This window comes from Acromyrmex echinatior, chromosome 3 (assembly GCF_024713525.1).
Source record: "Acromyrmex echinatior isolate Ae372 chromosome 3, ASM2471352v2, whole genome shotgun sequence".
Classification (NCBI taxonomy): Eukaryota; Metazoa; Arthropoda; class Insecta; order Hymenoptera; family Formicidae; genus Acromyrmex; species Acromyrmex echinatior.
Window position 1 is genome coordinate 23612270 of NC_141854.1, and position 11485 is coordinate 23623754.

Sequence of the window (11485 nt, forward strand, 5' to 3'; positions counted from 1 at the left end):
GTATTGTCAGGGTTCTTTTTTAACAATTAATTTATAGAAAATTTTCAACTGTTGATCTTGTACCTATATCGCAATATTTAAATTTTCAAAAATATAACATTAGGAAATTATTATTAATCAAAGAATGTTTATTAAAATTTCAGGGATTTTCAAACTTTAATTTTGGCTTATAGGCATCTGTCGTCAAAGATTATAAATCTAGAGTAAAGAGATGCACTAGGTCTGTTCTTTTTAAAGTTCTTGCACAGTTTATTTTTCGTCCTTTTCTCTCCACATTGGAGAGAAAAAGAGAAAAGATGAACTGTGCAAGAAATTCAGCTAAAAAGAATAGGCCTTCTGCCTCCACTTTTGCTCTACTGAGAGCCGCAAGGAGCAAGTATTGGTAATAGTTAAGCTGGAATCAAATCATGCATTGAAGATTGAGATTAAAGATTAAAGATTGAAATTTCACCAATGAGGACAAAGAAATTTTGGCTGCTTTTATTCTGATTGGTCAAACTTCAATCTTTCAATCTTCAATCTCATTCTTCAATGGGTCTAATTCCGGCCTTAATGATAGCCAGAACTTCAAACGGCTACGTTCAGGCGATCCATTCTGTATCTTCAAACAAGATGAAAAGTGAGCAAATTTACTTGGTGTTGACCAATGAAATAATCAGTATTCTAGTAAATTCGCTCACTTTTATTGGGTCATCTAAAAAGTATCCGCGGTTTTTTGTCACTAGATGTGTGTTGATGGTCATATATCTAGTGACAAAGTACCGCGGATACTTTTTAGATGACCCAATATAATTTTCATCTCAAGATACAGAATCGATCCCTTGCAGACTCAACAGTTTTACAACCGTTTTATGATTCTCTGTTGAGATAGGGATCTAATCATTCTTCTAGATCTAAAAGTATGATCCAATCAGCGCAGAGAATCATAAAACGATTGTAATACTGAGTCTGCTGAACGCAGCAATGAGCATTCTAGTGAGTTGGCGTTAATCCATAATGTACTTTTAACCTAACCTAATCTCTATTTTAATTTATCTAACGTAATTAGTTCAAACAGCTATCAACGATAGATCTTAGCAGACTTCAGTTTTTATTTTTATTCGTGTCGTTGCGTATCGTAAAGAGATTTTATGCTTGTAACTATCATTACTTTAATTTCAAAGTAATTCGAATTAAAGTTTTTCTCACGTGTATTTATTGTGAGGTATACGGTTTGTTATACGATGTCAATGGAGACCGTGCCAAAAGATTTACGTGGATTAAGAGCATGTTTGGTATGCTCCTTGATTAAGGTGCGTATATAAGTACATAAATTTTATGTTGCGTTATATGATCGACCCTTCAAGGTTATTATCATAACATCTACAGAACTTATTTATAAATGCCTTCCATTTAATGACATAAATGAACATAAGTATTGTTTTGTCTTTGGAATGGAATGTCTTTATTCATGGAATACAAAGATAGAATGTATCGATTTGTATCCATAAATGGGAGCACCCTGTATATTAGAATGAATGCAATCATATTTTTACTCCACAGACTTTCGATCAATTCGAATTTGATGGATGCGACAACTGTGATGATTTTCTTCGTATGAAGAACAATAAAGATAATGTTTTTGACTGCACAAGTTCCAACTTTGATGGGTAATAATAGATATACAGTTGGCTAAGAATAACTTCTTTTTTTTATATACATTAGAAACTTTGTAAATATTTAATATTAGCTTTTTTGAGCAAAAGTCATTAAGAGAATTTGTTGTACACTGTAAGACGTTAGATATTTTAAATATAATTTTTTACTTGTTTCTCTAATTTTAATGGCTAACAGTTTAAAATAACAATGTCTCGTTTTAAATAATTCTATTATGAAGAAATAAGAAAATGATTTCTCACTATGTATTTATTTTGTCTTATATTTTATTTTCTATATTTTAGAGTGATCGCGCTAATGAGTCCAGAAGATAGTTGGGTGTCCAAGTGGCAAAGAATAAGTAAGTATTACGATAATATAACTCAAGTAATTAACATTCTTTTATAAATTATTACTAATATATAATTGTAATTTTCTGATTATATTTCAAGAATTTTTCAAAATATAATATTTTATTATTTTAAATTTATGTATGTGTATATAGTCAATCAATAGAAAAAGAATAAAATTCCTAAAAAATAAAATAGTATATAGAAGGCTCAGACTATAAATCCTAAAATTATTTATATGTATTTAGATATTTTAATAAATATATTTATTTCTGAGATTTTCATTTTAAACGTATAATACATTTATACAGATATATTATTCTTACAAATGCCAGTATGTATTTATCTAGGAACATACTTATGTGCGTATATATTATAAAGATTTGTTTAAGTAGAATGCTATTCGCGCAAACACTTTCAGAATAAAAATTGTATCTCAGTCTATATATATGTATATATAATTACATCGAGAATGGCCAACGTTAATGTTGAGATTCTATTTTTTTCAGATCGTTTTTGTAAGGGCGTCTATGCCATATCAGTATCAGGACGATTACCAGCTGGTGTCATCAGAGAAATGAAGAGCAGAGGAATTATATATAGGCCGCGCGATACGAGTCAACGTTAATTATATAGAAATTTCTATTTAAGATGTAAATATTGAACTTTTCTTAATACTGCATTATAATTAGAGCAATTGAAATACGATTATTCATTTTGTTAAGCTAAATATATTAATATTTTTGCTAATTTAATATCGTATGACTATGTTATATTAAGAATTTTTGTAAAGTATAAGTTTCTATAATAAACAATTTTAATGAACATTAAATCTGCACTTTACTTTGTTTATATACATATGTATCATTCATTAGATTAAATGCAAATTGTCAGAACCATTTTTAAAGATCATTTTTATGCCAAGTTCTTCTATTTATCTTAATAAAGTCTGAATAGCATATTTTTGTTTTTGAATTTTTGAAAACCTTTCAATATGCAGATTAGTATTTAAATATGGCTTCCTGGACATATAGTCGATTGGCAAAGTAAAGAATATCGCATTACTGGCAACTGACTGCTTACACAATTGAGCCATAAATTTGCGCATGTTACATGATAATTATTATCGTTATATACGACTCGACCACTCGTGATAACTGTTAAACACAAGGAACAAGATATACATTCTCCTTGATGTAATGGCCAAGCTGGTAGTTCAGTGACAATCTAAAATATATTAATATAGATGTATCATAAAAGTTCGAAAATGGATATTAGAAAAAAAAGGGTATTTCTTGTACATGTATTTTTACATTAGTACATGTAAAAATATTAATAGCATTAATATCTAAAAATAGTAATAGTTCATTTAAGCAATACTTACTGGTATGTTTGCATAAAAAGGTTCCATTTCAGCCCAGATCCGATCAATGTCCATTAAAAGGTCATCAAACCCAATAATATTTATATCCAACTCTTTGTATGAAAAATTAACACGTCTACAAACAGCTGCAACTTCAGCTAATTCTAATAACAAAATACATTTTATATTTTTATGGTTTTATTATTCGTAATGAATAAATAATATAGATAATACACATACATGTTTAATATTATATAAAATATATTATTGAAACGAAACACTTACGGCAAAGAAAGTTATATCCCTGGGCTGAATTTAAAACTTCTTGCAGAACTAATTCTGACGTGATATTGGTAAATATATTGGCTGCAACTTGTAATAATAAAACACAACTTTCCATATATTGTTTCCATTCCCAATACACAGTCTGCAACAGAGAAACACGTGGTAGTAAATATCAAATGATTATTCCCTCTATATCTCAACTTCCTGACAATTCAATTGCACATGGTTACCTGCTGTGGAGTTTCTATAACTTGTTCTTCTTCTACATTAGAAGGCAAAAATGATTTAAGATCTAAACTAGGCACAGATCCAGAACGTGGCAGTGCTTCGGATGGACCACTAATCAATTCTATACTATTTATCGAAATAGCATCTTCTTTCTGAACATTCTTTCCTAAGAATAATATATACTACTAGATTCAAGCAAAATGACACATAAGCGAAAATAAAATTGTTGCAAGTAATGAGAGCACTAACCTGTCTCTACAAATTGTGTTTCAATTCCATCATCAAGTTTTAGATTATTAAACGACTCAGATACTTCAGATACAAAATTCAGATCTGCTAAATTATTGTTATCAGTGTTAGCGTGCGTTTTAAACTCAAAATCTGCAAACATACTAAAGCTTTCAATATCCAAAGCATCTGACATCGTGGGATTATTAGGTGGTTGTTCTGCCGACATAAATTCCCCGAATTCGTCAGCCGATTGATTATTAAAAGTTAAATCTAAGCTCATATCATTTACAACGGACGTTTCTTGAACTAGTTCACGCAATGCACTGTATTTATCTTCAACTTGTTGTAAACTCATTAAATCTTGTTGAACAGAATCAGACATTTCTACTGTAATGGCCTACAGATAAATTTATATACATCAGCAAAAATCATATTGACATTATACTTGTACAGACATAAAGGTATACTTGCTACATAATTGACAAGCTTGTTATTTACCTTAGGTGCTAATTCCACTTTAGGTAATACCTCTTTATCGCTGCTGACAGGTTCTACCATACCTGTCAGACTATTAAAACTGTCGCTATAATCTTTAGGCATGTCGTTATTTCTAATCACAGTGTCCTTAAGTATTACTGTTTTGGACTGATTCTTTATTCCACATTTAGGAAACAGATCAGTAGATTCTACTATAGGCTGATCTTTACTTTGATATGGCAAACTTGCAGGTGCAGGTGTACGAATTTGTGGATTAATATGTATGGCTTTTGTTCCAACAGTAATTTTCTTGACTTTGTCAACTGGTTTTTTCACTCCTAGATTATGATTAGCGAGTCTGCTACCAATTGCGGAACCTTGCTTGCTGTCCCAGATTGGCATAGTGGAAACACTGGGGATCGGGGCGCTTTGAAACTCTGTAAATTCATCACAGGACTCGTCGAAGGATGATACAGACGGAACATCAACTTGAACACGCAGATTTTGTTTTACATCTTTGAACAAATTATTGACATTACTCCCAGTTATACCAGGCATCTGAATCTTGCTATCAAAATAAGATAATTTTCCAGTACTGCCAGAGAAAGGTATATTTGCATCAGGCACTGTGTTTACTTGGGTTCTAGCTTTAGTTTTTCCCTTTGTCTCAGGAATGTATTTTCCTTCTATATTCATATTACTGGGTTCCTCATAGTGCTGAAGTTTTGATGCATTCGCCTGTGCGGCAGGCTGCAAATTCATCAGGCATTCTATGTTTAAGTAGGGTGTTGGCGGAAAAGGGAGTAAATGCAGTATATCAAGACTGTTGAAGGTGTAGGATGTCTGAGCAGCCGCCACGAGAGCCAGGACAATGTACAGTTCTTGCTCAGTCAACTGCCCAGCATACTTTTGGTTGGCCAGGCTCCATATGTGACCGAGTACCTCCGTAGGCAGCTGGCTAGTAAGCAACAAAGGAAACACCTTATTGGTGTCGACGAGCAGCTCGGTCTGCATGCCGTTCGACCTGACCCGATCCTCCCGCACTGCCTCCCAGACCATCTTGTAAACCGGCGGTAAGGTGGTCGAGTTGGTCCACAGCCAACTCGGCAGCTGATTCAGCTTCTTATTCGCGTGACTCTTGTTCATGTTCTCGCGCGATGAGGTTCGGACGGCAAATCTCACCCTGCTACGAACGTTGCCTGTGGATTACGTGAACTCGTCGAGCAACATGAGCCCATCGTTCAGACTGCTAGCTTGATACATACATCGATATTGACATTACGAAGAAGAGGAGGTCGAGCGTCTTTTCAACATCGGTCGCATGAATGCCCGAGAATCGTGGTGCGAACGTTACCCTTTTTCCACATGGTTGGTGCTTACTGTGCGACAAACACGCAACGGAACGCGTTTATAACTCGCCCTTACGTCAACTGACGAGAGTGTGACGTCGATCTCAGACAATCCCTTCACCCCTTTAGTCCCTTGACACTTGCCACTCCAGTACAGTGTACTTTAATTTTCTTGGATCCGCTCGTTTTACATACACTTTCTGCACTTCAGATTGCTTGATCTTTCTTTCTCTCCCAGCGCTTAAATATACATCCATCTCACCTCAAAAATTGAAGAGGAAGAAGAAAAAATTTAGCTACAATAAATAAATCTGATAACTCTATTTATTTTACAGTTTCACTTTTTATCTTTCGAACAATCGAATACATTACATTTTATTTTAGAAAATGTTACGAAACACAAGTAAAATAAATAAATTTATTAAGGCTATTTCATTTACGATTTTTAATATTTTTTGCTGACTATGACTAAACTCCGAAATTTATTGACGATTGACTTGTCACAGTACTAGCTATTTTGTTATAATGGAATTAACATAAAATTAATAATTTTTTATTGTTTAATACATTCAAAACGAATTAGATTAGGACAGTGGCGGATTTACGGTAGGGGGGAGGATGACCAAGAGAGCGTTCTCCTCCCCCCCTCAAAGTTTTTTCTTTTAAAAATATAGCACAAGATTATATATACTTTTAAATATTTCTAAAATGCTTAATTATAGTTTTGATATTTTAAAAATATTTTTTATTTTATGAATTTTCTAAGTATATATAAAGAAAATATAGAACCTTTTTTATATTCTAAAAAGTAAATAAATGAAGTCTGTGCTACAGCTTTTATTTTCCGCCCGTTCTCGCTGGATGAACAGAGTTCGGTATTGGTGTCATCATTGTAGGTTAAGTCACGTGGCATCAAAGACTAATGGCTCCGGCACATTAGCGCGATGTTCGTCGCGCATGACACGCGATATCCAATGAATGTACCGATGTTTTCATTCTAAAGGTATATTCTCGTGGCCAAAGGCTGGAATCAGACTACGCATTGAAGAATTAGATTAAAGATTAAAAGATTGAAGTTTGATCAGAACAGTATTGTAGTCCTAAAAATAAAAGTACCCTGGCGGTGCTTTGAACAAAGGCTTTTTTTCAGATTTTTAACAATCTGCAACATGTGGAACGAACAAATAAAAAAAAAAGAGAAATGTAATCTTTTCATATAGGATTTGCGCCGCATGGCGTCACCGCACATTGGTTTCGACGTTTTATTTTTTTATTTGAAAATTACAGCGAATATCTCAAAATGTTATAAGACTTTTTTATTCTCCTCAACCCCTTCTATGCCCTCAAAGTGGCACGTACATTATTTCTGAGACACCTTGATTGGATTCTTTGGTTAACTGCACCATGTTATTATGTCGCAATTCAAATTTCAGTAAATACTTCTCTTTCTTCTTACCGCCAATTTACAAACAAAAAATTTTAAATAATTATAGAAAAAATTTGGTGTGTGTGTGTGTGTGTGTGTGTGAGACGTCGCACCGCCAGGCTTAGCTTCCGAAAAAAGTATCCTGGCGTCGCCAGTTTCTAAATCATTGTAAAACTTTATCACTTTCATACACATAAATACAATATTTAAAAAATTGTAATTTTTTTATAATTTTTTTATTCTGTTAAAAAATACAAATATACATGCATCCTTAAATTCCTAACTCTCAGACTTACATAATTTTATATATAATTTTTATAAATATTTCATACAATATTTTATATAAATACGTCATTATGTCATTTTTACGATAACCAATCACGTGTAAATCGATACATCGAAATTAACCCTAATAATATCGAGTAGCTTACCAAGTTCGCCACATGAAAAGATGGCTTAAAGTTTGCTAATGGCGGTCAATTACTAGAAACCATTAGAAGACAGTCTCGTGTTAAAAACTTGAATATTTGGCGCATTTGACGTTTCACCACTACTAATCGCAATTGCTGAACGATAATCAACAGTGAAAATGTCGACGGACTTTTATATACGCTATTATGTCGGTCATAAAGGCAAATTTGGACATGAATTCCTGGAATTCGAGTTTCGGCCGGACGGCAAGCTGCGCTACGCCAACAACTCCAACTACAAGAACGACACGATGATTCGGAAGGAAGCATATGTGCACCAATGCGTGATGGAAGAGCTCAAGCGCATTATCCAGGACTCGGAGATCATGCAGGAAGACGACTCGCTTTGGCCGCAGCCTGACCGCGTCGGACGCCAGGAACTGGAGATCGTCATCGGCGACGAGCATATATCATTCACCACTTCCAAGACTGGATCCCTTTTGGACGTGAACCAGTCGCGAGACCCGGAGGGTTTAAAGTGTTTCTACTACCTCGTACAGGATCTCAAATGCTTGGTGTTCTCCCTGATAGGACTACACTTCAAAATTAAGCCCATATAAATGACACTGATGTCCTCATCCAAAGACTTCTGTATAATCCCCTTACTTCTCTATTTTAATAAAATACACGTAGTTATTTGTACTTGTCTGTACTTTACCTTGTTCACAAAAATCAATTGGATGTTCTTAAAAGAGAAATTAAATTGTATTCATCTTTTTGTGAATTATATAATTTATCTTTAAAGAAATTTAAGAATGCATCAGATGTATAGGGATCAATTGTACATCTTGAAATGAAATGAAAATTACAAAGATATGAATTAATTCACTAGGTGTTGACTAATGAAATTATAAATATTCTAGTGACTGCATTCACTTTTGTAATTTTCAAAATATATAATCATTTAAAGATATATAATCTCTCAAAAAATGACGAACTAAAAATGTATACTTTTCATGTAAAAATGAATGTTATATATAAAACATAGTTTAATGAGATCAATATTTTATAATGCAATTTTATATATATATAAGTGAAAATTTTCTTAATTATTTTTTAAAAGTGTGTGTCTACTTATATTAAAATACTTGATTCAGGTCTAAATTGTCTTCAAACTTTTTTTTATTTTTTTTTATTTTCAGATATAGAAAAATTTGTATTTTTGCATTTTGTTAAAAAATACATCTTTATTATTGGAAGTTGAATTATTTATTTTAATTATTAGAGACACTGTTGTGCATTTAATACTCAAATAAGTAATTTTCAACATTATATAATTTATCTAAATAGAACTGATGTTATTTATCATTTTGTCAAAATGATGTTTTTAATGTCATTTTAATGTCAAAATAACGACAAATAATATCAGCTTGTAATCTAAATTTGATAAGGAAATAGTAAGATAATATACCAGTTTAGTGGACACTGGTGCACAGTTAGTATATGATGTTAGGATATGATTCAATCAATTAGACAAAATAATAAAATTTTTCAAATATTAAGCTCTTAATAATATCTACAAGTCTAAATAAATTTATAAAAATTTAATAAAACAAATTTATTTAGAGTCGAACATATCATTAATTAAAAGTTTAATACTTAAACTTTTTGTTATTTTATCCAATGATTGAATCAGATTCATTGACTGATTACCTCACTGGGTATTTTCCGTTTGATACAAATGTTGTTCTATTTTTGTTGCTTTCAGAATATCAAGAAAGAGAAAATGATGTTTGTATTGACTTGTATTAAAAGCATTCCAACTTTCAAGAGCCCCAAGCCCCAAGTCAGCTTAAGATCTAACCTGATCTGACAATGAAGAAAAGCGCCTGACGTCTGTTGACGCTTCAACTTCGACATATGGTGTATTAATGTACTACTCTTTTATTGTTAAATATTTTTTCTTACACCATGCTCTGACACACGTTGACGTCGTAGGATCTGGTAAGAAAGCAATTATAGGATCAACAAGTATTTATATATATTATACATATATATACATATGAAATAATTACGCAATGTGATTAGAACAGATATCGATGGTTTCAGATATTGGAGTGAAAAACATCACATAAAAATATATTGTTTGCTGTTATTTGAATACAATCCTATATACGGTTCCTAACCTGAACATAATAATTCATCGCGCTTCGAGTGAAAGTGGACAGAGGAAAAAAGGAGTTTGAAACGCTTGGAGTTGCATATTCATTGAGAAAAACTGGTAATAATATTATTTAATCGTACTGAAAGAGCTTAAAATAAAAAATCTGTGTCAATAATTTAATTCTTAGTACACATAATTGAGTCATTCGTGCATTTCTTTTCTTTGAAATATTGGGAGCATTTGGATGAATAATGGATTCTATTCTTTCCTGTTTTTTTAATACATAACTTTATACATTTTTGTACATGTTAAACTAGATGTAAGAATCATTTAACAATTTTTGTACTTGTAAAAGTGATAATTAATGCCATTAATTGTGTACAGTAAAAAGCCTAAAAACTCATTATGTACTAACTAAGGATTAAATTTAAAATGCTTTTTGTTGTTTTGGAAATACTCTTTTGACAAAGTTAATGGCTCTAAATTTTTCATTGAGTGTAGTAAATTTTAAATATTGCAGATAGAATTCTCTAATACTGGACATTCTATCAACTGAGTGATTTGAATTGTAGATGCAAGATGTCAGTCGATGTGCAAGATTTGGAGGAAGTCGAAGATCGCGTCGTCACGGACTCGGTCCATAAGAGATTTCAACAAACGCGCGTTCATTGTGACGATTGCAACCGAGACATCTCGGGAAACTGGGCTGCCATAAGGAAGCACTTCAACGATTCGCATCCCTCTGATAGACACTGCTGCTACTGCAAAGGCAAGGTTTTTACGTATCGAACGATTATGACAACAGATAGTAGAGAATCGTCAGATAGTTTTGTATATCACAAATGTAAGCACAAGGAGCAGCTCCAAACAAACGCATCGGAAGAACCCACATAAATACCGATATCTCTGTAATTTCTAAACACAAGATCTGAATTTGATATTTTAAATGGAAATAAGTGTACGTAAGAAATCCATGACAGCTATGAAGTATAATTCTAAGTAAAAAATCGAGTCGATCAAAAAAAAAAAACAAACAGAGATTTTATTGATGTGTCACAAAAACTCTTGTCTAAATCTAACAAAAATGCTTGCCTAATTAACTGATAAATATCAGGAGACATGGTAATGTCCCGCAAGCAAGTTATGATATTATATGCATACAATTCTTATCTATCAATGACATTCAATGATAAGAAGCGTTTAATTTTACATGCAATATACTGTTCATAATACATTCCTAAATTTATTAATGTCTCTATAAAGAATAAATGTGTGTTTTATATAGAAATAAGTCTACCTGCTGTTATAAATGTAAGCATTTTCTATAGCAAATCGCTTTTCGATTAATAACTCCTTTCTGGGAGTGATTTACAAGGCTATTTTACATATTTTCGCAAGTTTTCATAGTAACACAAGGTAAAGCATATATTGTGTTTTTGAAAATAATTAAAAACTATAATTTTCAAGGATTTTTATATCAATAATATATAAATATGATGCATGCGAGTGTTGAAAGTGAACAGCAGATGGACTCTGTGCAAAATATGTGTATTACTTTCACTTTTAC

General features: G+C 32.2%; 3 protein-coding genes across 3 annotated transcripts; 2 read left to right on the forward strand and 1 right to left on the reverse strand.

Moving 5' to 3' along the window:
* Positions 1-788: 788 nt before the first annotated feature.
* On the forward strand, positions 789-2817 carry spt4 (Transcription elongation factor subunit spt4). The gene is made up of 5 exons (XM_011051647.2): positions 789-975; positions 1205-1292; positions 1543-1649; positions 1941-1996; positions 2495-2817. The coding sequence occupies exons 2-5, from the start codon at positions 1224-1226 to the stop codon at positions 2611-2613; spliced, it is 351 nt and encodes a 116-aa protein (XP_011049949.1). The 5' UTR covers positions 789-975; positions 1205-1223; the 3' UTR covers positions 2614-2817.
* LOC105143359 (uncharacterized) lies at positions 2235-6844 on the reverse strand. The gene is made up of 7 exons (XM_011051649.2): positions 6708-6844; positions 4591-6180; positions 4111-4489; positions 3864-4027; positions 3634-3775; positions 3370-3512; positions 2235-3212 (listed from the first exon to the last, which is right to left on the reverse strand). The coding sequence occupies exons 2-7, from the start codon at positions 5713-5715 to the stop codon at positions 2994-2996; spliced, it is 2172 nt and encodes a 723-aa protein (XP_011049951.1). The 5' UTR covers positions 5716-6180; positions 6708-6844; the 3' UTR covers positions 2235-2993.
* Positions 6845-7780: 936 nt separating this feature from the next.
* mago (mago, exon junction complex subunit) lies at positions 7781-8456 on the forward strand. Its single transcript, XM_011051650.2, has one exon. The coding sequence runs from the start codon at positions 7934-7936 to the stop codon at positions 8372-8374; it is 441 nt and encodes a 146-aa protein (XP_011049952.1). The 5' UTR covers positions 7781-7933; the 3' UTR covers positions 8375-8456.
* The last annotated feature ends 3029 nt before the right edge of the window (positions 8457-11485 follow it).

Bases quoted from the DNA above. Each gene is read 5' to 3' on its own strand.
- spt4 (XM_011051647.2), top strand. From the start codon at position 1,224: ATGTCAATGGAGACCGTGCCAAAAGATTTACGTGGATTAAGAGCATGT. The intron at 1,293-1,542 runs GTGCGTATATAA...TTTACTCCACAG, and splicing joins TGGTATGCTCCTTGATTAAG to ACTTTCGATCAATTCGAATT. The intron at 1,650-1,940 runs GTAATAATAGAT...TCTATATTTTAG, and splicing joins ACAAGTTCCAACTTTGATGG to AGTGATCGCGCTAATGAGTC.
- LOC105143359 (XM_011051649.2), bottom strand. From the start codon at position 5,715: ATGAACAAGAGTCACGCGAATAAGAAGCTGAATCAGCTGCCGAGTTGG. The intron at 3,776-3,863 runs GTAACCATGTGC...TCTCTGTTGCAG, and splicing joins TTATAGAAACTCCACAGCAG to ACTGTGTATTGGGAATGGAA. The intron at 3,513-3,633 runs GTAAGTGTTTCG...TTTTGTTATTAG, and splicing joins GGGATATAACTTTCTTTGCC to AATTAGCTGAAGTTGCAGCT.
- mago (XM_011051650.2), top strand. From the start codon at position 7,934: ATGTCGACGGACTTTTATATACGCTATTATGTCGGTCATAAAGGCAAA.